This window comes from Nelumbo lutea, chromosome 3 (assembly GCF_056320005.1).
Source record: "Nelumbo lutea isolate HS-2025 chromosome 3, American lotus-T2T, whole genome shotgun sequence".
In the NCBI taxonomy this organism is placed as follows: Eukaryota; Viridiplantae; Streptophyta; class Magnoliopsida; order Proteales; family Nelumbonaceae; genus Nelumbo; species Nelumbo lutea.
The window spans coordinates 17,715,797-17,737,063 of NC_142686.1; the positions used below are offsets into that span (position 1 = coordinate 17,715,797).

Genomic DNA, 21,267 nt, shown 5'->3' on the forward strand with positions numbered 1-21,267 from the left:
GAAAGGTGAGAACAATCTGCTGCAACCACAATCGTATCACTCACCCCCAATGAAACACAGACAGGTCAGTGATGGAGAGAATTTAGAACATTACGACGCACTGCTTTTTAATTTGGAAAAATTACAGGGAAGGGCGCTGTACTTTGGGGGTCGCAACAAGCCCGAAGTTTTACATGTACTGAGCTACCTTCTTGTGCATTCTAGATATTTGTATTTGTACACCTTCGGAACTGAGTCTAAGGTTGTGTTTGGTTGTAGTGCAAATTTTTGCACTGATGCAAAATTAAAATAGTGCAAATGATTTGGATGCAAATTCTGATTTATTTTTCTTTCAAAATTTACCTTAATAAGACCTGAAATAGAGTTCTGGCCTCTTTTTTATGTTCTAAAATATCTATGATGCCTAAAATATAAGAGTTCTGGCCTTTTGAATTACGTAATCGCATCATGTTGATATTTTAAATTAAGAAAAATCTATGATGCGGGAAAGACATGAAATTGAAGGGCTTTGATCAATCACCACCCCCCGCCCCCTTTGAATTTTGACGAAAACCTGCCCCATTGAATTTAAATAGTTTATGAGAGAAACCCATGATGCGGGAAAGGTTTGACCGTATGAATTGAATAGAGAGAAAACCAGAAGAAAAAGAAAAATAAAGAATCTCGATCTTGTATACCCAATTTTCGTCCGTCAAGGTCATATCAAAGTGGGCTTGAAAATTGGAATTTTAACCTGACTCGTTAGCATCCCAATCCCTAGTTGCTTACCGGAGGGCTGTATTTGGTTTGAAAAAGGGGTGTCGTGTCTCCTTGATCCATACCTTCTTCCCCTTCCTTTCCCTACTCTCCTACTTTTTCTTACAAGCCGAAGGCTTGAAAGCAAGGCTATCCCACGATAGCCTGTCTCACCAAAAAAAAAAAACACAGAAGGGCCATTTAACAGTAACCTCATACGTGATAAACAGTAGTTCGCGCTTCCATGACGGTGGTATTCACAAGTAGTAGCTTACTGCACGAATGCAGGCATTCACAATAAGGTTCTGGTGAGCGTCTTAGAGGATGAAACATGGATTATCAATGAGCTTAAGACGCATATATAGATTGGAAGTCTATATTCTATAAATGCATCTAAATAGGCCTAGCACATAATATAGGAAAACAGCAAGATCATGCAAAAGCTAAATTCTTTGCACATTGTGATTTTAGGCAAAGCAAGCTGCCATACTTCAATCTTGATTGCAACAGTCAAAAGGCTAGATAAAATAAATAAATAAATAAATACATAAGCAAAGAAGCAACGAAATGGTCCGGTAATTCAGTTCCTAAATGGCAAATACAGTATTTGTTCTAATCTATCAAATTTCAAATGTATAATTTGCTAATGATCCAAACAAGCTAGAGAGAGAGAGAGAGAGAGAGAGAGAGAGAGAGAGAGACCAAACATAACTTGCCAAAGGTAATTTTTAACCTTGTTTGCCAGGACGAGTAGGTCCCAAGTAGTTTGTCACCAATCCCATAATAGCAAACCTGACATAGTTCAATAATTACAAGAAAGAAATTATTATCACACTTATCAAGTCAATATCACCGTTTGTTACCAAGAAAAATGTGTAATATGCTTCAATCAGTGTGCTGCTAAACATTTTAATCTTAGCGACTTAGCACTTTAGCAGCTAATGCATATACAGAGATGAGTTAACCTCAGATTTTGATGTCAACTCAAATTCCGCCTTTAGGAACTTTGTAAGCACAATTATGACAACAAACAACCAATTTAAAGTCCACCTTTACATCATGTGATAAAAGATGTCTTTTCCATCTGCAGCAGGGGTGTGGGTGTAAATCCATTCTTTTTCCTTACAAATGGCATTTAGAACTACAACTTGAGGTATAAAGTTGAAGAAGAGAACTTAGTGCCCTTTACTTTTTCAAAGTGAACAGAATTAGATTTTGAGGGTTCTAGCTCTTATATCTTGGCAAAGAAGTTCAATTAAAGATGTTCTTAAATCTTGGAAGCAGGAATTTAGAGATCAGTCGGAATCTGAAAAGAAAAAGTGCCCCGACCTGATCAAAGAAATAGACTTGGCTGAGGAGAATGGTCAATTACTTGAAGAAGATAGGAAGAAAAGGTCTGAAGCAAAACTGGTACTTGATAACCTAGCATATAGGGATGAGATGAAATGGAGACAAAGATAAAAAATCAGCTGGTTGAAGACTGGGGATAGAAACTCCGGCTTCTTTCACAAGATGGTAAATGCAAGGAAAAGAATCAATCATATTGAAAAATTGGAGTTTGAAGGCCAGGTGGGTGAATCTTGGACTGAATTAAAAAACATAGCAACCCGCTACTTCTCAGATTTGTTCAAGGAGACCTCTCCCTCTAGATCTGCCTTTCAATAAACTATCAACAGCACAACAAAGAGAGTTAGAAGCTCCATTTTCAGAGGAAGAAGTATGGCAAGTGATTAAAAATCTGGAAGTGGATAAGTCACCAGGGCCGGATGGCCTCACAAACATTTTTTATAAGAAGTGTTAGGAGGTAATTAAAGTGGACCTTCTTAAAGTGTTTCAGGAGTTCCATTCTAAGGCTTCCCTTGAGAGAAGTCTGAATGTTACTTTCATATCTCTGATTCTGAAGGTGGAAGGAGCTACAAATACGAGGGATTTCAGACCTATAAGCTTATTGAACAGCTTCTATAAAATCCTGGCCAAAGTTCTGGCTGAAAGAATGCAAGGTTGATAAAAGAAAAATGAAGAAGGTCCTAAACTCGGTAATTGCCAAATGCCAAGAATTAATTCACTTTTGTGCTGGAAAGAAAAATGTTGGACAGTGTTCTAGTGGCAAATGAACTGATTGATTCAAGGAAAAGAGAAGGAAAACCTGGCCTGCTGTGCAAGTTAGACTTGGAAAAGGCCTATGATCACTTGAATCGGAGATGCTTGAATTTTGAAATGAAAAGAATGAATTTTGGGCAAAAATGGAGAAACTGGATTAAAGTATGCACCATTTCTCCAAAATTTTCAGTCTTGGTTAATGGTTAGTCGGTTGGCTTCTTCAAAAGTTCTAGAGGTCTTTGGCAAGGATATCCCCTCTCTCCTCTTCTATTCATTTGTGTGAAGGAGGTTCTCTCTGTCATTGTGAGTAGGGTGGGAGAGGAGGGTCTTTGGCAAGGTTTTGAAGTGACTCCGGGTGGAGAAAAGGTGCAGTTGCTTCAATTTGCTTATGACACCCTATGCTTCAATGATGCTAACTTGGAGCAATTGGGTGTGCTTCTTGGGGTGTTGTGCTGGTTTGAAGTAGTCTCAGGCCTGAAAGTCAACTGGGTCAAGAGCAGGTTAATTCCAATGGGAAAGGTAGAAAATATAGAAAACCTTGAAGAGGTGCTTGCCTGCCAATTTAGTTTCCTTCCAACTACTTATCTTGGTCTCCCTTTAGGAGCTAAATATACCTCATCTCTGATTTGGGGGCCAGTGGTGGAGAGTTAGAAAGGAAATTGGCAGGTTAGAAGACCAAATATCTTACTTTGGGGGGAAGAATTACTCTACTCAAGAGTGTATTATCAAATCTTCCTATTTTCTGTCTCTTTTTCCAATGCCAAGAAAAGTAGCCCAAAGAGTGGTAAATTTGCGGAGCGATTTTTTAGGAAAAGGGTGGGAAGAAGAGAAGAAAACTCACTTGGTTAGCTGGGATCAAGTTTGTGCTCCAAAAGGCAAAGGTGGACTAGGGATCAGAAAAATGAAGGTCTTCAATAAGGCTCTTCTGGGGAAATGGATTTGGAGATTTGGCAGAGAAAGAGGAAGCTGGTGGAGATTAATTGCAGGCAAGTATAATCCAGACAATGGGGACTGGTTACTACCAATTCCTTGATCTCTCTTGGGTGCTCGATTTGGAAGAAAATCATGGAAGTCTTCCCTTTATTGAATAATGGTCTTTTGGTAAAGTTGGGGAATGGCCGGAGGATTAGGTTCTAGAAGTATGTGAGGTGCACTAATAGACCCCTTGCCAAGGGGTTCCCTCAGCTGTTCCAAATGGCAGAAAACCAAGAAGCCTTGGTTGCTGACTGCTACAAGATTAGAGACAACACTTGTCTTTGGGGCCCCTCTTTCAGAAGGCATTTCCAGGACTGGGAACTAGATCAAGTCTCAGGACTGTTGGAGATGTTATCCACTCAGTCTCTGGATTTTCAGAAGAAGATTCTTGGATTTAGTCTTGAATCAAAATGGTTTGTTTTCTGTTACTTTGTTTGTCAGGATCATTTCAACTTATCAAGGTGCTGATTTCCCTGGTGATAAAGTTTGGAACCATACTGTCCCTTCAAAGCCTAATGCTTTGATCTGGGCTGTGGCTCTGGATAAGTGTCTTACCAAGAAGAATCTGGAGAGGAGAGGTATGCAGCTGCAGGATTATTCTTGTGTGTTATGAAACCAAGGGGAGGAGGACAGCAGCCACCTATTTCTGCCTTGTCCTATCTCCAGCAAAATCTGGAACCACTTCTCTAGGCAGCTACCTTGGGCCATGCCTGCAACTGTTCTGGATCTCCTGTGGTGCTGGGACCAGAGAGACTTATCTAAGTTAGGAAAAATTGTCTGGCTCTCAATTCCTGTGGCTGTAATTAGCACCATTTGGGCTGAAAGAAACAAAAGAATTTTCCAGGATAAGCACAACACTGTGGATCAACTGTTGTTCTGTTCTGTTGGAAAACTAATCTCTTGGAATGCTGTAGTTTTAGGGGTTCAACCAAGGGTTTTGGGAGCAGCTGATTGCTGGCAGTTTCTTTTTTGATCAGTAATAAATAAAAGTTGGGGTGCAACACGAGGATGCTGGCAGTTTCTAACTGTAATATTTTCTGCCTTCTTGGTCCCCGGATTTATGGTTTTGGGGCCTCTTGTAATCTGTAATCTGGTTCTGTTCTAATAAAATTTACTTCACCTTCTTCAAAAAGAAAAAAAAAAAGAAAAAGAAAGAAAGAAAGAAATTGCTGAATAATAAGGAAGACTCTACATGATGCCCAAGAGGGGGCATAAGTTTTAAAAGAAGAATCTTTGATCAGGTTTCCTTCTTGCTATATCATGATACTGGTTTTGAATTCTTTGTTATTATAATCAACCACCACCAGCGATCAGCACCATCTAAGCCTGTCCCAAGTATATGGGATCAGTTACATGAATCCTCTCTGTCATTCTATCCTGTTCTGTGGCATATACACCACTAGCATTATATACCTGCTCATTAATCCTTTCCACCATTCTGTCCTGTTCAGTGGCATATACATTACTAGATTTTCTGTTAACGTTTAGTCTTTATTTGTTTCTACACCTAGATGTTCTTACTCTCAAGAAACACAACCATATTAGTTATTTATACATTTTCTTGGATATATAAACATTTTCACAATACCAGATTGCTATTCGTTCCACCTTATGAATTTGGATCTTCAGGCTCTTGCTCAGAGTAACTACTTTGCAATAATGCCTAAAGAAAATTCATCTAAAAAATGAGATCCTCTTGTAATCCAGATCAGCATCATCTGTTGCCTAACCGAGCCTCATTGCCTTGATAACCATGGAACCAATCTCAGTTCCTCCCACTCACATATAGCAATACATTCTATTTATGTAATAATAACAAGAAGTGCATGTGAAAGAAGATATAGATAGACAAACTAAATGAAAGTTTATCAGCAATCAATTAACCATGACATAAATGAGTAATGAAGAAACAGAAAAATTAGTTGAACATCTGCAAACAAATCAAGAACCAAAATGGCATATTTCCACTAGTCAAAGAACAATTCTAACAGATAACAGTACTCAAAAAAAAAAAATCTAACAGATTACAATAAGAAATGGAATATTGCAAATCCAACACTGGTTAGTTGAAGATGGATCTAGTGGTAAATATTGCAAATCCAACAAACCATACTCTAGGAATAGTTCTACTTACATCATGGCCATGGATATCTGTTTGAGATCAGTTTCGATATTCTTCATGTTTGCAAGCGACTGGGCACAGAATATTATAGCAAGCCATGAACTAAGTTTATACTGCCAAAAAAAAAAAAAAAAAAATTAGGAGCTATAGATCAATCATCTAGAAAAAGCACCATCCTAGGGTACAAAAACATTTTTTTTTATGAATTTATTGTTTTTCTTTCATCTTTGGTCACCAATAAATTTGTTATTATGTCTAAGCGACCAAGATGTTGGAAAATGAAAAGGTTCATTGATTCAAAAATTAGGAAAACTGAAGAGTTTCAAGAATCCAGATACGAGAAGGTTAAGAATTGTAGTTAACAAGAAGAACCTCTGTTTATGGCATTTAATGGTAGAAATGTCCAGAGTGGTTCTTGAGTGCTGTACAAAGGTGTGAGCATGGGGCATCCAGGACAACAAGAGATAACAAGAAAAAAAAGAGAGCAACACAACATAGAGAAAGCAATTTTATGTGAAGAAAATAGTTTAGTGCTGAAGTTCTTCTCTAAATAAATTATGAAGTTATTGGAGGATTTGGAGCTCATACCAACTTGAAAATTTTCCGTTGTATTTCTTAGTTTTTTAAATATAGTAAATATGTTGGCTTTGTACAACATTTGCATTTCTGTGCGGTTGTACCCAGTTTCAATTACATATTTGGAAAACTTGTTTCCTTCTTGAACTTGTAATTTTGCTCCTGGGCAACAGCCTTTATAATGCCAACAAAGTGGTATCAGATCCATCTTACAAAACTAATACAAGATAAGTGGCCCAGAAACGATTAAACTGAACACCAAGTTCCATGACTCCGTGCTTGAAAAAATAAACAAAAACAAACAAACGAATTCAAGACCCAATAACACATTTGTTAACTAATAGAATACAGGGCCAGTATATACATAGGAAAATCTCGACCCAGGAAAAATATGGAAAGATACATAATAAATAAATAAATTAAATAATATCTAAGCCTGAACTTCAAAAGTAAGAATTGGTTCACATTTTCTAGGTAGTCTGACTTGCTTCCTTTGCCTTAAAAACACATTGAGTGCCCCTAAATCAAATATCCATAATAAATAAAGGTCTTAAGTGCCAAAACATCAATTGTGGCCAAATACAATTAGCTCAAAAATAAAGTTGGTGATAACAAATTGAAAAAGAAAAAAAAAAAAAACTAAACAAAACAAGAAACTAAATTGTGTCCAAGTAAGTTGATTAACAAGAACTTTTTTTTAAGTTTAGCAATTCTTGGCTTAGTAGGCTTAAAAATTATGAAGAATTTGGTGACTACCTTTAAATCACTACCATCACAAAAAAAAAAAAGGTTAGCTCAGTAAGACAGTACTATTATATTCTAAAAGAATAGACCAAATGCCGATAGATCTAATTGAACAAATTCAGACAGAAAAATTATAGTTCACCAGAAACGCACATCTCACTGATTCATAGACAAAAAAGTAACGAAAAGACGTGAACAGAGAAGAAAATCATCGGTCCAAGTCTAAAGATATCAGGACAAAGATTTATTCAAATTCATCTATTTTTAGTAGGAAAAATAAAAAGAGAAAGTGACTATTATTCATAGAGACGCGCATTGGAGATGGATTACAGACCCTGAACATGACCCCGGAAACACCCAATACGACAGCAATGAAGCCCGAATAATCGATCGGCATGTCTTGCGGAGCTATAACCGGAGGTACATACGGCTTCGCCGTCGACGGCTGCCGTGGATCATTCGCAGACGAGGAGTTATTATGCGAAGACATCTTTCTTTCTTTCGCTTCCCTGCTGCCCACGCACGCGAAGCGACTCACAGACGAGAAAGCAAAAGGGCGACTTCAAACTTCCAGTCTATCAACATTCCAGCTTCCAAATTCCAACAAAGGTGCAGCACTTGGCCAGATCCAACCCGATCTCGGACCGACCCATTAAAATTAATAAATATTATAATATAATCGGTCTTGGGTTTTAATCGGATCGTATGGATGAAATCCGAATCCTATCGAATTAGAAATGAAATATTCAAATATAAATACATCATCCGAATTATATCAAATTTTAATGTATACTAAATGATTATATAATACGATCGGATTATATAAATACATCATTCCAATTTTAATGTGGACTAATTTGATTAACTAGAGCCTAACTCAAGCCTGAATCCATCCTAATTACATAAAATTTAATACGAACAGGATAATTTGGGCTTAATCTTGGGCACTGGCCAAGCTCTTATGTTGGAAGTTTTATTGATAGCAAATCTGAACTTGAATTAGTGAAGGATTGTTCCTGGTGCACGCACGAAGTATGAATAATATTTGGTTGATGGTTGATGACAATGCTTTCTGATGGTTTTGTCAATATAAAAAAATCTCCCCAGGGATTTTAGCTTTATCTATTTTTGTGATACGTGGGACAAAGCTACCCGTTTTATATACCTCCTATTTGTTCATTGGGCTGCGTTCGGTTGTAATCCAAATATAAATACCTATACTATATATTTATCTATTTTTCGGTTTATGAATACAAATACAATACTTTGATTCTGCGTGATACCTTGATTGGCGTTTGTATTATAAATAAAATGGCTATATATATATATGGCATAAGCAAATTCATTGCCAATTGAACATTGGCTAGGCTAGCCCGATGTTCACCCATTTTTAATTTTTGGCCAGATTGGGCGGGGCAATTCTACCGGTGTGAAGTTATCTTACACTATGATCACAAGCCTGGATCAAGGAGGAGGGTTGTATTATGTTGGTAATTAGCACTAAAACTTTAACCAAACCTTCAAGAATATATAAATCCCGAATAAAATAAATTATAATGACAAGAATACCCCTGCCACTAATATGAGAAAAAAGAAAAAAAAAAAAAAACTGGCACACCTAGCTAAAGTCAGAAAAATAACATCAATAATAGATAAACAAATGGGACCACAAGCTAATCAGCCCTTTTCTCTACACACTATACAAAAAAGTGCTTTCAACTCCAATTTAGCTAGTGAAGGAATTAACAACCCTCAAAATCTATTTATAAGAGCAAAAATATTTGCTGAGATCTCTTGGATCTCATTGAGGAAGTGGGCAAGTCCCCAAGGCCCACCCTCACCTCCTCAAGCGTTGAAGTTCAACCAATAAACAATAATTCAATAGTCTTATTCATGACAATAGTCTTGTCAATCAATACTCTTCCTGTAAAATTCTAGTTAGTTCAACCCAAAATCAACTCAAGCAAATACAGTGAAAAGGAGAAAACTCAAGTCAAACTCAACAAACTCCTTTCCCCAGTCTGTCTTGTCGACATGAATGGCTACTTTGAGCAAAGATGCAGGGTTGCACTCTTCAGTGTTCCACCATTCTCAAGCAGGGTGGATGCAAAGAAACACGGGAGACTGTCCAAACTTCTTTTCCAACTTCTCCTCAGATATCACAGTTGATTTAATTTTGAACTCTCAATCCCTGCATATAGAAATTGCAATGACAAAAAAAAAAAAAAAAACCAATAGTAAATAACAAAGAATGGGCCTAATAGCTGGCAGAATCGCATCCTAAAGAACCAGAACTGTCAGGATTTGCAAACTTTATTGATAAAGATGATTTTATCAATAAAGATTGCATAGCTGAAATGGATTCATAGGACTTCAAATTTTGAGATGCATAATTCCACTTGAATTGCAACAGAAGTTGGCTCATAACCAAACAGAACTAGTTGGCAACCTTTAAAAACTTTATACATGATTTACAATCCAGTACTTATTTTACAATTTGGTGCACCCTAGTCATTTTTAAAGGCATCCAACAATACCAAGTCATCAATTTGGTTGACCTTTTGCCAAGTTGGAGAATTATCCAATCCCCAGCAAAGTTGAGCTTGCACCAAAAAAAATAATAATAATAATAAAACAAAGTTGATCTGAATGTGTGGATATATGATTATAACTGTATCAGCAAGTTTCTAAAAATTTTGAAGGGATAATGAGTAAAGAAGAATCTAAATACAAACTTTAATCATCACATAACAATAAAATTTCAGATTCCATAGGACATCAAACAAGAAATTTTTTTAGTACCTTCAGATTTCGAGAACCCTTGGGCTTAGTGGTCTTCTTCCTCTTCCCAGAACAGCAGCATGCACAGAAGCACCACTTTGACCAACAATTGCAGGTCCTTGTTGGTGGCTTCTTTGTCTTTGGAGCATCATAACCATAGAGCATGGTTTTTAAAACCGACCCGGAAAGTGAACCGGTCAGGGGTCCGGTTACCATGTCGAACGGCCAGCCCATTCTGACCAAAAAATAAAAAAATGAAAAAATGAAAACCGGTCAAAACCATTCAAACAGTCAGCAGTTTTCTGAACAAAATCAACGGTTTTTATGGAAAATCCGGTTTAGAAAAAACTGGTTCCGGTTTTTTCGTTTTTCCGGTCTAACCCTCCAGTCCGGTCCGGTCCGGTTCTGAAAACTATGCCATAGAGCGCCTGCCTTCTAAATACACACCCAGTCCCCACAAATATGGACCCTTGTATCCCATCTAGACCTTTCATGTTAATCTGGTACAAGAAACTTATCCATTAGATTCTTAATGGAAACAATAAGCCTGTTGAGAATATAAATAGCAGATTACAGAAGCAACTTATAAGAATGGAGAACAACATGCTTACATAAAAAATAAATTAAAATAAAAAATAGAACATTTCAGTTGGCATATCGGTCATGCCTATCAATACCATCAAACCTTTGTGGGAATTGCACATAGCACACTTTGTTTCCCATCAATGGATCCATCATGAAACACATTGCCTCCCTGAGAGCTTTGCTGTTATTGATGTAGTGATCACAATCCAAGTTCAATAGATATGGTGCATTTGTCAGCACAGCCGAGACTCTGACCTGTTTATAAAAAACAACCAGCAAATAAAGAATTACAATCTTTTGTTTCTGACAGGAATTTACAGAGACAAGAAATTGCTCATTTGACACTCACCAAAGCATTCATAGCACCAGCCTGTTTATGGTGAGTAAATCCTGGCCTCTTTTCTCTGGAGACATAAACTAGGCAAGATAGTTCATTTCCTTCAGTGTCATGCCCTCCACTTTGTCCTAGAAACACCTGGAGTGGACCATAGAAGAAGCATTAGAACCAGAACAGTTCTTAGAAAGGATATTAATAACAGAACATTTTTGTACCTAAATCAAGCCAGGATGATCTCGGACATTATTTCCAGGCCATGGAGTCCCATCTTGCATTGTCCAATCTTCTGAGCAAAATACCACTCAGGTGCTCGTGGCTCAATATTGAACTTTTTGCAGAAAGGACAAACTCAGATGTTTCAGACAATGCTTCAAATATCAGCATAGCAGCACCATCATCTGAAACGTAGCAAGAAACCTTTTCTACAGGGTAGTCAACAGCAAGAATGGATAGAACGGTGTTTGCAGTAACCAGAGGACGTTCTTTTAATGGGTCTATTGTACTCACAAATATATCTACTGCAGAGAGTTGAGAAGGTTGCAGAGAGTTGAGAGTTGAGAAGGATAGAACGGTGTTTCTGGTCCCAACTGTCAATGACGGTTTGAAAACATTGCTTTGGTATATCCATTTTTTGAAGAAACATCCAAATTTTTCCTCTCTTTTCCTTCGATTAGTAATTCATCTCTTATGCAACGATTAAATGGCCATGGATTTGCCTACCAACAAAAAAAAAAAAAGGAAAAAGATATGCATTCAGGCCATGTTTGGTTCAACTCTCATTCTTTCTCAATCTTACCTAAGATGAAATTATAAAATGAATAAAAATGGGCATAAATGAAAAAGTATTGCTATGAACCAAACACTTTTTTCCTAAAATATGTTTTTTTCCCATACTTGCAAGTGCCCTATGTTAATCATTTTCATTCTTCAAAAAAAAAAAAAAAATCTATGCCATCAATCATAAAATGTCAACCTATGTCTCCAAAACCATTGGTATAGATATTTACTAGCTGATGGTTGACGGTCAATGTCCGTCTACCAATAAACATCTATGATGATAGTTTTGTAGACCTAGGCTGACAGTTTACGATCATTAGCAAAGTTTCTTTGAATAATGAAAATAAACAAGATGGGCCATGATCATTTTTCATGTTACAGGTTACTTCAATTTTTTATGTTATAGACAGATTTTTCATTCTAAAAAGAATGAGACCCATGGCAAAAAATTTGTAACCAAACACTTTAATACTGTTCATTCTTGCCCATATGAACAAGAATAAAAAGGGATAAGTCCTAGGGGTGTAAGCGGTATTCGAAAATCTGATTTCGAATTCGATATTCAACATAATCGAATCAAATTCGGATAATTTGAATATCTAATCGGTCAAATTCGGATATCCTATTCATACCGAATAGCCGATCGGATTCGAATTCGGATATGAGTTTATTTGATTCGATAAATATCCGAATTCGACCGATTATTTAATTCTTATATAAAATATTATATATAATTTATATGTTTATATACTTGTTATCAATAAAATATTTATTTTGTATATTTATTAATTATCTAAAATAATTAATTAATCAAATTTGAACCGAATATTTGAATATTCAAATATTTAATCGAATTTAAATTTAGATATTAATTTTCAATATCCATCAAATATCAAATCGAATTCGGATATCAGATTTTCTAATTAAATTTGAATTCAGATATTATCTGACCCAATTCTAATTCGATCCATTTATACCCCCTAAATTAAGGCCCAAAGCAAATAAACAAACATGAAATTCATATGAAAACCCTTAATATATGCATTTACTCAACTGAATTCTTTATAACTATTAAGCGGGAGGGTTTTTGTGACATGGCTTTCTGGCATTCTGAACTGTGCCTCACACAAGCTGTGTTTGGTGAAAATCCGGAAAGCCAATATTATTAATGTTTAAGAATACGAGAAACACCACCGTAAACTGAAACTATCACAGGTAAATGTATCCAGATTTCAGAACATAGATGCAGCTCAACCAGTAAATCAAGGCAACTAGCTCCCAATGCATAAACCGTCCCAAACGGGTTCTAACATGGCCCAGCTGAAGCAACTCATAAGCCAAGCCCGGCCCTCGTAATTCAGGCCTAGCAATTAGCACCAACAAAACCAAAGATAGGATCCTTATTAGATATCTCTTGGGCCAAGAAAAGAAAAGAATTACATGGCCTCCTACTCCTACATACATTGGATTGGGAGTTGAGAGTTGAGACGGCAAATTACGTAGCCCGAGAGCACCTTAAACTACCACCCAATGAGATAGCACTTTTAGTAAAGATCCGCCACGCTCAAAATGTAAAAACCCTACCCACCTCGGACTTCTGACTTCTCTGTCATCACTTCAAACCTAAACAACAGAAGAGAAGAAAACAATGAATCAAGCTTTAACCTTGCCATTTGCTACTACCATTGTCCATGAGCTCTCCTCGTACTAACCACAGATAGATTGATAGATTAAAAAGAGAGTTCGTCGTTGAAAATGGCGATGCTGACTAGAAGCAGAACCTTCTTTAAAACCCTAATTCCTAACACCTTCAGGACAATTTCCACGTTCACCTTCCTCTGCCAAGAGCCTCAACTTGCAGAACCATCGATCTCGGATTCGACTCCATTGCCTCCAAATCCATCCTCGGGAAGCCCCTTGTACCAGCAGAACTGGAAGAACCCCATCCCCAATTCAGTACTGGGTCAGTCTCTTGTCCCTCTTGACTTTCTTCACCAGACACCATCTTCGAAGATCCAATCCCTGTCTCGGACGCTCGATGTTCAGAGCCTTATGAATGTTTTTGCTGATTGGATGACTTCCCGGCGATGGGCTGACATGAAACAGCTGTTCGAGTTCTGGATCAGGTCTCTCGACAGGAATGGAAAGCCCAATAGACCTGATGTTAACTTGTACAATCACTACTTGAGGGCGAACTTGGAAAATGGTGCAACTGCAGGGGGGCTTCTCGATCTGGTGGCACAAATGGAAGATTATATGGTTGTACCAAACACGGCGTCTTTTAATCTGGTGTTGAAGGCGATGTATCAGGCGAAGGAGACTGTGGCAGCGGAGAAATTGCTAGAACGGTATGCGATGAATTCTTTTTCTGTCACTTATTTCTTCCATTGTCTCTGGCTGCATGCTGTATATGCCATTTGCTACTAAAATGATACTTATTTACTCCTTTAGAGAGTCGGCAGTATTGAATGGTGAATGCTCTATTTCGTATCTATTGATCTTGAAATGACGTCTAATGGGATATTATTTTTCCGGTTGTGGTTGTTTAAAAGTGATCAAGAGTAGGTGTTTTATTGCATATTTCAAACTGTGCTTTGATCAAATTATCAAAACAAAAAACTATGCTTTAATCAGTTAATTTAACATGCATTTGTTTTTAATTTTCCCTTTGCAAATCCTTGAAACATGTTTCTTAGGCCTACCTATTTTTTCTTAAGATGTCGATCAAATGTTAATCAAACTTATTTTCTCCATATTCCAAGGTCGTCCTTGAATCTATTACCCCTCATATAGTGCATTCAACTGGGAGGTTGACCATAAAAAGGTTAATACATGCTATTATGCCTTAGAGGATTGGAGAGTGGATAATTTCTCCATACATATTCCTTGTCTTTGTCTAGCAAGGAACTGCTGAATACATGATATTACACGTCTTCTGTTTTGTTGCATTTTTTAGTGTTCTATTTTTTTTGAAGAACCTCGGATATATGCTAGACTTTGTGCAGAAATGAGCTCTCCTTCATTGAAAGGGGCAAATTCATGTGGACATGTTGCTATCCTGCAGTTTATTAAGCATCTGGAAAGAGAAGAGTCCTAGGATCATTTTTATTCCAATCAAAGATGTTATTGAACATGATGTCTGCTAGGGTGGCTTATTGAGATTTTACATTTTTACCATGAACATTTTCAAATATGATTTCTGTTGAATTGTTGGCAACATGTTTATTGACTGTGGTGTCACTGAAACCAATTAATTCCTTATAACAATTCAATATGCTTTTTTTTTTTTTGAGAAAAAAGCATACTTGGTATTCCCTGAATTTAAATAGCATACTCAGTTTTGACAGGTTTTCAGGAGGAAACCTGAGGCCCTCTTGTTTAGAGGAGTGGCAGAGATAATTTGGGTATGAATCGTATGATCCTCTTTTTCCGTGGGGCTTGCAATAGAAGATTGATCTAACGATCTACAGATCTAGCTGAACCAAGTACCTTACTAAAGGAATTGAGATTGGTATCTTATATTGGTTGTGCCATTGGATGGTGGTTCATTTGTAACATTGGGTTGAATACTCCCTGAGTTCCTGATTGAATGTCTTGTTCCATCACACACTAACTGAGCAACCATTTGTCATCTCTTTAGCGGTTAGAGGAGTTCAAAGAGATGGACCTTATTTTTAGGCCTTATATTCTGTTGCAGGCTTGCAGTGTTTTACTTACATTTGTCAAAATAAAAAGAAAAGAGAAATCTCTAGAGAATATGCAGTTGAGACTTGCCCAATTGGTCCATTGCCTAACCTTCAAAACTGCCTCTGATCATTTGCCTTAAGTGGTCCTACATGCAAGGCTTTGCAGAACAGGTAAGGTGAAAGTGCTTCTTCTTGCCACTGCCACCCCACCCCCCAAAATAGGTCTTACTTTATTATGGCTCATGGTTGGGTGAGATGCCATTTTTGGACACTTTTCTTATTTGTATTCCTGTGTTTGTCTGAGCTTTTTGATGTTAAACAAATGTAATACTAATTGCTCTTGTGACGTTAAATTTCAAATGTGTACATTATTTTTGAAAATATGTATATATGAGATTGTGAATTCTTGATTTGTGATTGATGGGTCTTGTTGATATCAGGATGTTGCAGGCAGGAAAAGAATCTCTGCCCAATGAAGAATCATATGAGTTGATTACTGGGATGTTTTTCTTAACGAATCAGATTGATGCTGCCCTAAAATACTTAGATATGACTTTAAAATCTGGCTATATGGTATCTATGAGGGTATTTACTGAATGTGTCTGGAGTTGCGTTAATGCAGGAAGGTTGGATACCTTGGCATCCATAATAGAGAGGTGCAAGGTACAATATTGAGTGACTAGTTGTTACATTTTTTTATGTACATCTCTTTGGTGTTTATGATCATACACTTTTTGTTATTTTCTTTCTCCTTACTTTAACTGCCGCATGTGGATATCAGGCAATGGATCAAAATAAAGCTCTTTGTCCAAGCTGGAACCTGTGTAACTACATTGCAGATGTTGCAATGCAAGCAGATAACAGCAAATTGGCTTTTTATGCTTTGGAATTTCTGGCTAAGTGGATTGCTCGCGGAGAGAATGCAAGACCACCTGTTCTTCTCTCTGTTGATGAAGGACTGGTTGTTTCAGCACTTGGAACTGCTGCTAGAGCCTATAGTGCTACTCTAGTTGATGCATCATGGGCCATCCTGCGGCGGTCCTTGCGTCAAAAGAAGGCACCCGATTCAGAATCTTACCTTGGGAAGATATATGCATATGCATCATTGGGAAACCTCCAAAGGGCTTTTAGTACCCTGCACGAATTTGAATCTGCTTATGGGAATTCTACTAAAGCATCAGATCAGGATATGTTCTCTCCATTTACTTCTTTATATCCATTAGTTGTGGCATCCTCCAAGAATGGTTTTGAGACTCTGGACTCAGTATGTGCTTCTTGACCTAGTGCAAACTTTTGTCAAGTTGAGCGTTTATTTAGGTGCTTCCTGTGTTTTTGTATTTTTTTGTTTTTGAAATCATCTTAAGAATTACATGGATTGTTGAGTTGCACCATATGTTCACGGGAAATTGGATTCTGCACCATTGGCATTAGTGGCTTGGGAAGTGCATGTACCTGGATGCAGTGTGGGTTTTTTGAATTCATCTTAAGAATTACATGGATTGTTGAGTTGCACCATATGTTCACGGGAAATTGGATTCTGCACCATTGGCATTAGTGGCTTGGGAAGTGCATGTACCTGGATGCAGTGTGGGTTTTTTGAAATCATCTTAAGAATTACATGGCTTGTTGAGTTGCACCATATGTTCACGGGAAATTGGATTCTGCACCATTGGCATTAGTGGCTTGGGAAGTGCATGTACCTGGATGCAGTGTGGGTTTTTGTGTACTATCTGCAGTGTTTCAGGTGCACAATGTTCCAGTCTAAAAACTAATTTGTGGTCTTTGAGTCTTTCCATTGGTATTCCTTTTTTCCCCAATCAAGTAAATGATTTAGTAAAGCATTGTCAAGATCTTTTTCTCCAGGCATTATCTTAGATGGAGAAAATATGTCTACTAAGGGATTATACGGACTTGTAACCTATTTTTCAATGAATTGCAGCGTCATCACAGATATTGGACAATTGTCATGCAGCCATTTAGCACTTGCCATTTAGAATTTTTATTTGTTAAGAGAACAAAAGTGCCAAGGTTTTTTTTTTCACAAATACTTGAAATGCTAGACTAATAAATTTTCCATGGGATAACAAAGGATTTTTTTTTTTTTACTTATTAATCTACCTCTTAAGTTTAACACGTATTCTACTTATTATGGAATGTACAATTTCTTTTTTTTTTTTAATTAGCATTTCGGTGTGAAATCACTTTTGTGATATCAATCAGAAAGAAATGAGTTTGTCCCCCCTCCCCCCCATTTTTTCTCTCAGGTGTATTTCCAATTGGAGAATTTGAGCCATGCAGATCCTCCTTACAAATCTGTTGCTACTCTTAACTGTATTATATTGGGTTGTGCAAACATATGGGACCTTGATCGGGCCTACCAGACATTTGAAGCTATCAGTGCAATATTTGGCTTGACACCCAATATCCATTCATACAATGCTTTGATGCATGCATTTGGGAAGCTCAAAAAGGTAGCTCAGCATTGGAGTACATTTTTTTTTTATATATTTAATGCACTCCCAGAGAAAAACTGATATTTCCACATGTGAATATTTTCATTGAAATTGAACATGTCTTTACCATGACAGACATTTGAAGCTTCAAGGGTGTTTGAGCATTTAGCAAGCTTGGGCGTGAAACCAAATGCAACATCATATTCCTTATTGGTAGATGCTCATCTAATTAGCCGTGATGCCAAGGCTGCTCTCTCTGTGATTGATGAGATGGTAAATTCTTTAGATGTTACAAGACGGCTTACATTAGTAGGTACATGTTGCATGGGTCCAACAATTTTAACTGTGCTCTGTGCTACAATATCTGGGCAGGTTAATGCAGGTTTTGTACCATCCAGAGAGACACTAAAGAAGATTAGAAGGCGATGTATGAGAGAATTTGACTATGAGAGTGATGATCAGGTGGAATCCCTCTCTAGGAAGTTTAAGATCCGAATGGGCACAGAGAATCGTAGGGGCATGCTATTCAATCTTCAGTACAGCACCGAATACCCCTGAGAGGTAAATTTTTAATTCACAGGTATCTGCATCAAATCAGAAAGGTAGCCCAAATATCTTGCATGACATAAAATTGTTCATAATACATCATTCAGTCCTGCCTGGGCCAAAAATCAATCTATGATGCTAAAGAAAATTCCTTTAACTGCCATATAAAATTGTTCTGAACAAGAGGTGAGAGGTGAGGCTTAGAATCACCCATCCCTGTCAGAATTTCGGCTTTAGAATTCTTGCCTGTACAATAGGTTGCTAGGTTGTGCTTGTCCTCATTTATGCACAAACTGGGTAACTGCTTTCCTTCCAATAAGGATGCGTAAGAAACCGCTTTTATCTCCATCAACTGATCATATGCAGAATATGAATTCCTTCCACTTGTAATGTCTGGTTGTATGTTTAATTGCAGTTGATGCTTCAGAATTTTTTGCCATTAGCTCGCTCTACTGCGCTAAAGGACTGCTCTCAGATTAGTGTTTCTTTGATGAAGTAAGTTTATTATCCTTCTACCTGTCTCCGGGGAACTACAATCCCCGTTTGTAAATTTACTAACTGTACTATATCTGAGAGATCCATGAGGAAGAGTCTAGATTTATACCCTCTTGTTATCATACTTTACTGTTCTTTTGTCTTGTTTATCTTCTTCTTTTTAGGCATATTCAGACGGAACGTGTTGATCAATTGTTAGTGGCTAGCTTTCCTTGATTTTGATGAAAAAGAAATGTAGGGCTTTGCAATTTGCAAATAATTAAGAAAATTGTCTACACATCTTTCATGAACTGTTTTGTATTGTCCTTGTTCTTGTTAGATGGTAATGTTCAACTCACATTATGTATGGATCTATTCCTGCACCACTTGAAGTCATACTTTCTTTAGCTCGTATAGGAATGCAATCGTGAAAAAAAAAAACAGCTATATGTCAAATCTGGAAGATTTCTTAGGTAAGTGGATGATCATTACAGTGTAGGCTAACAGAGTTAAGTGAATAAACGTGTCTAGTGAGAAGAGGTGCCAAATGGCTCTGATCATATAACCGCATTAAAATTGTATACTATGTTTTTTGTGTGTAGGGATCTGCTACCAACTAAACGCTCCAAACATCTTTGCCATTCATGAAGAGATGTTTCCATTGTGTGACTGTAATGACTAGTTGGGATTGGGATAGTGTTGGTAGCAGATCTGAACTTGGTTTTGGTAAATGCATGAAAGTTGTACACAGACAGGTGTACTATGTACACTATGTTTTTTGTGTGTAGGGATCTGCTACCAACTAAGCACTCCAAACATCTTTGCCATTCATGAAGAGATGTTCCCATTGTGTGACTGTAAGTCTGTAATGACTAGTTGGGACTTGGGATAGTGTTGGTAGCAGATCTGAACTCGGTTTTGGTAAATGCATGAAAGTTGTACACAGACAGGTATCAGGAAAATATGAGCCCGGATCTCCTACAAGCAAAAACTCTAAGCATATAGTATCTAGCTGTACATTTGGGATATTTCCCAATGAATTTAACATATATGTAGGAAAAATACTCTCAATGTGCGTTTGGATGCACATTGGGATATTTCCCAATGAATTTAGCAAGATTGATGATGTGGTTTTGTTTCATCGGATTCTGACCAAGAATTGACTTTTACATGTTACCCATGCATCATGATTTTTTGGCCAGCCGTCATCCTGGAAGCACACCCTAGTACTAATCCATCTGTGCAATCTTAGCTAATGCTGAGTTTAGAAGTACAAATACAAATATGTAGTGTAAAATCTAGTATTTTATATTATTTTGTACGTATTTTCACTGTGCATAATTTATATTTGTACTCTTTCCAAATTGAGATTAATTATCCATTTTCATGGAGTTGATACATTTGAAGGTGGCTCACTGGCTGAAATCCTTGAACCTATTCACAGTTCTCTCCTTGGATGACTTGTTGAACCTATTATTAGCCATGTTCTCAGGCACCTTATTAGAGGAGACTCTTAGCGCTGAGATCCTTGTGGCTATGAAAGGTGCCCAAAGAGCTAGGGAGTTGAGAAAAACGGTTATTGAAGGTGACTCAGAGGTGGTGAGATGGCCAAAGGAAGATGACTCTTATATGAAACTATTCAACTACAACAATGAAAAGAAAAGGTTTATATGGCTGACTAGGGACATTAAGGTAAAATACAGTCAAGTAAAGAGAACTCCTGTTAGTGAAAAAAAATATCTATTTTCATGAAGGCCGATATGAACCATATGGTCATATTTAGGCAATTATTTAATCGGAGCGCAAAATTATCCATATCTTCTTTTTTTTTCTCGGTAATACTTCTATCATCGATTATAATTTCAAATGAAAATTGGAATTAATCCAAGTTCATAAAATGAAATTATTCAATTGTGCTTTTTCTCTCTTTGGTATTATTACATACTATACATTACGGGAGAACAGCAATTCGGTTACGAGTCATACTTTCTACACAAAGTTCACTGTTTTTCGCTTGTTGCCAACAAAATATTGAATTGAGACCAATTTAGAAATGAACCTTTTACAATTTCCTTGATTTTAATTGCAACAGCATAAGCCAAAAAATTTCTACCGTTTCAAGCAAGGTTCATAGTATCATTACGTAAAATGTATTGTTTCGGGTCTCTTCCGATACGTTCTTACAGTGGGTGTATCGGGGGTTTGACTGGTTCAGGGGATGGAGGGGTCCTAGACTGTCTCCCCTGAACCAGTTTTGAAAAATAAAAATAAAAATAAGTAAAATAACAAGTATTGAAACACCCGATACACCCCTACCAGCGTATCGGGCGTATCGTTATTTTGAACCTTGGTTTCAAGTGCTGAAAAATCATGTTG

General features: G+C 37.2%; 2 protein-coding genes and 1 pseudogene across 6 annotated transcripts; 1 reads left to right on the plus strand and 2 right to left on the minus strand.

Annotated features, from left to right (window-relative positions):
- Positions 1 to 1,170: 1,170 nt before the first annotated feature.
- Positions 1,171 to 7,986, minus strand: LOC148863285 (asterix-like protein). The gene is made up of 3 exons (XM_088976137.1): positions 7,587 to 7,986; positions 5,945 to 6,045; positions 1,171 to 1,527 (listed from the first exon to the last, which is right to left on the minus strand). The coding sequence occupies exons 1-3, from the start codon at positions 7,740 to 7,742 to the stop codon at positions 1,464 to 1,466; spliced, it is 321 nt and encodes a 106-aa protein (XP_088832263.1). The 5' UTR covers positions 7,743 to 7,986; the 3' UTR covers positions 1,171 to 1,463.
- Positions 7,987 to 9,509: 1,523 nt separating this feature from the next.
- On the minus strand, positions 9,510 to 13,405 carry LOC148863286 (putative cellulose synthase A catalytic subunit 3 [UDP-forming]; annotated as a pseudogene).
- Positions 12,997 to 20,708, plus strand: LOC148863287 (pentatricopeptide repeat-containing protein At1g26460, mitochondrial-like). Of its 5 annotated transcripts, none has more exons than XR_016109939.1 (8): positions 12,997 to 14,080; positions 15,859 to 16,081; positions 16,200 to 16,682; positions 17,683 to 17,889; positions 18,007 to 18,144; positions 18,244 to 18,432; positions 18,833 to 18,912; positions 20,299 to 20,708. XR_016109939.1 is itself a non-coding variant. In XM_088978221.1 (7 exons), exons 1-6 carry the CDS (start codon positions 13,488 to 13,490, stop codon positions 18,427 to 18,429), a joined length of 1,830 nt encoding a protein of 609 aa, XP_088834347.1. In that variant the 5' UTR covers positions 12,997 to 13,487; the 3' UTR covers positions 18,430 to 18,432; positions 18,833 to 19,202. The 5 variants fall into 5 exon arrangements, 1 of the variants encoding a protein (XP_088834347.1); XR_016109938.1 differs by having other exon boundaries at positions 20,384 to 20,431; XR_016109937.1 differs by having other exon boundaries at positions 20,336 to 20,369.
- The last annotated feature ends 559 nt before the right edge of the window (positions 20,709 to 21,267 follow it).

Excerpts from the sequence above, each read along its gene's own strand:
- LOC148863287 (XM_088978221.1), top strand. The coding sequence starts at position 13,488 with ATGGCGATGCTGACTAGAAGCAGAACCTTCTTTAAAACCCTAATTCCT. Across the intron at positions 14,081-15,858 it reads GCGGAGAAATTGCTAGAACG|GATGTTGCAGGCAGGAAAAG; the intron begins GTATGCGATGAA and ends TGTTGATATCAG. Across the intron at positions 18,145-18,243 it reads TCTCTGTGATTGATGAGATG|GTTAATGCAGGTTTTGTACC; the intron begins GTAAATTCTTTA and ends ATATCTGGGCAG.
- LOC148863285 (XM_088976137.1), bottom strand. The coding sequence starts at position 7,742 with ATGTCTTCGCATAATAACTCCTCGTCTGCGAATGATCCACGGCAGCCG. Across the intron at positions 6,046-7,586 it reads TTTCCGGGGTCATGTTCAGG|TATAAACTTAGTTCATGGCT; the intron begins GTCTGTAATCCA and ends TTTTTTTGGCAG. Across the intron at positions 1,528-5,944 it reads CAGATATCCATGGCCATGAT|GTTTGCTATTATGGGATTGG; the intron begins GTAAGTAGAACT and ends GAACTATGTCAG.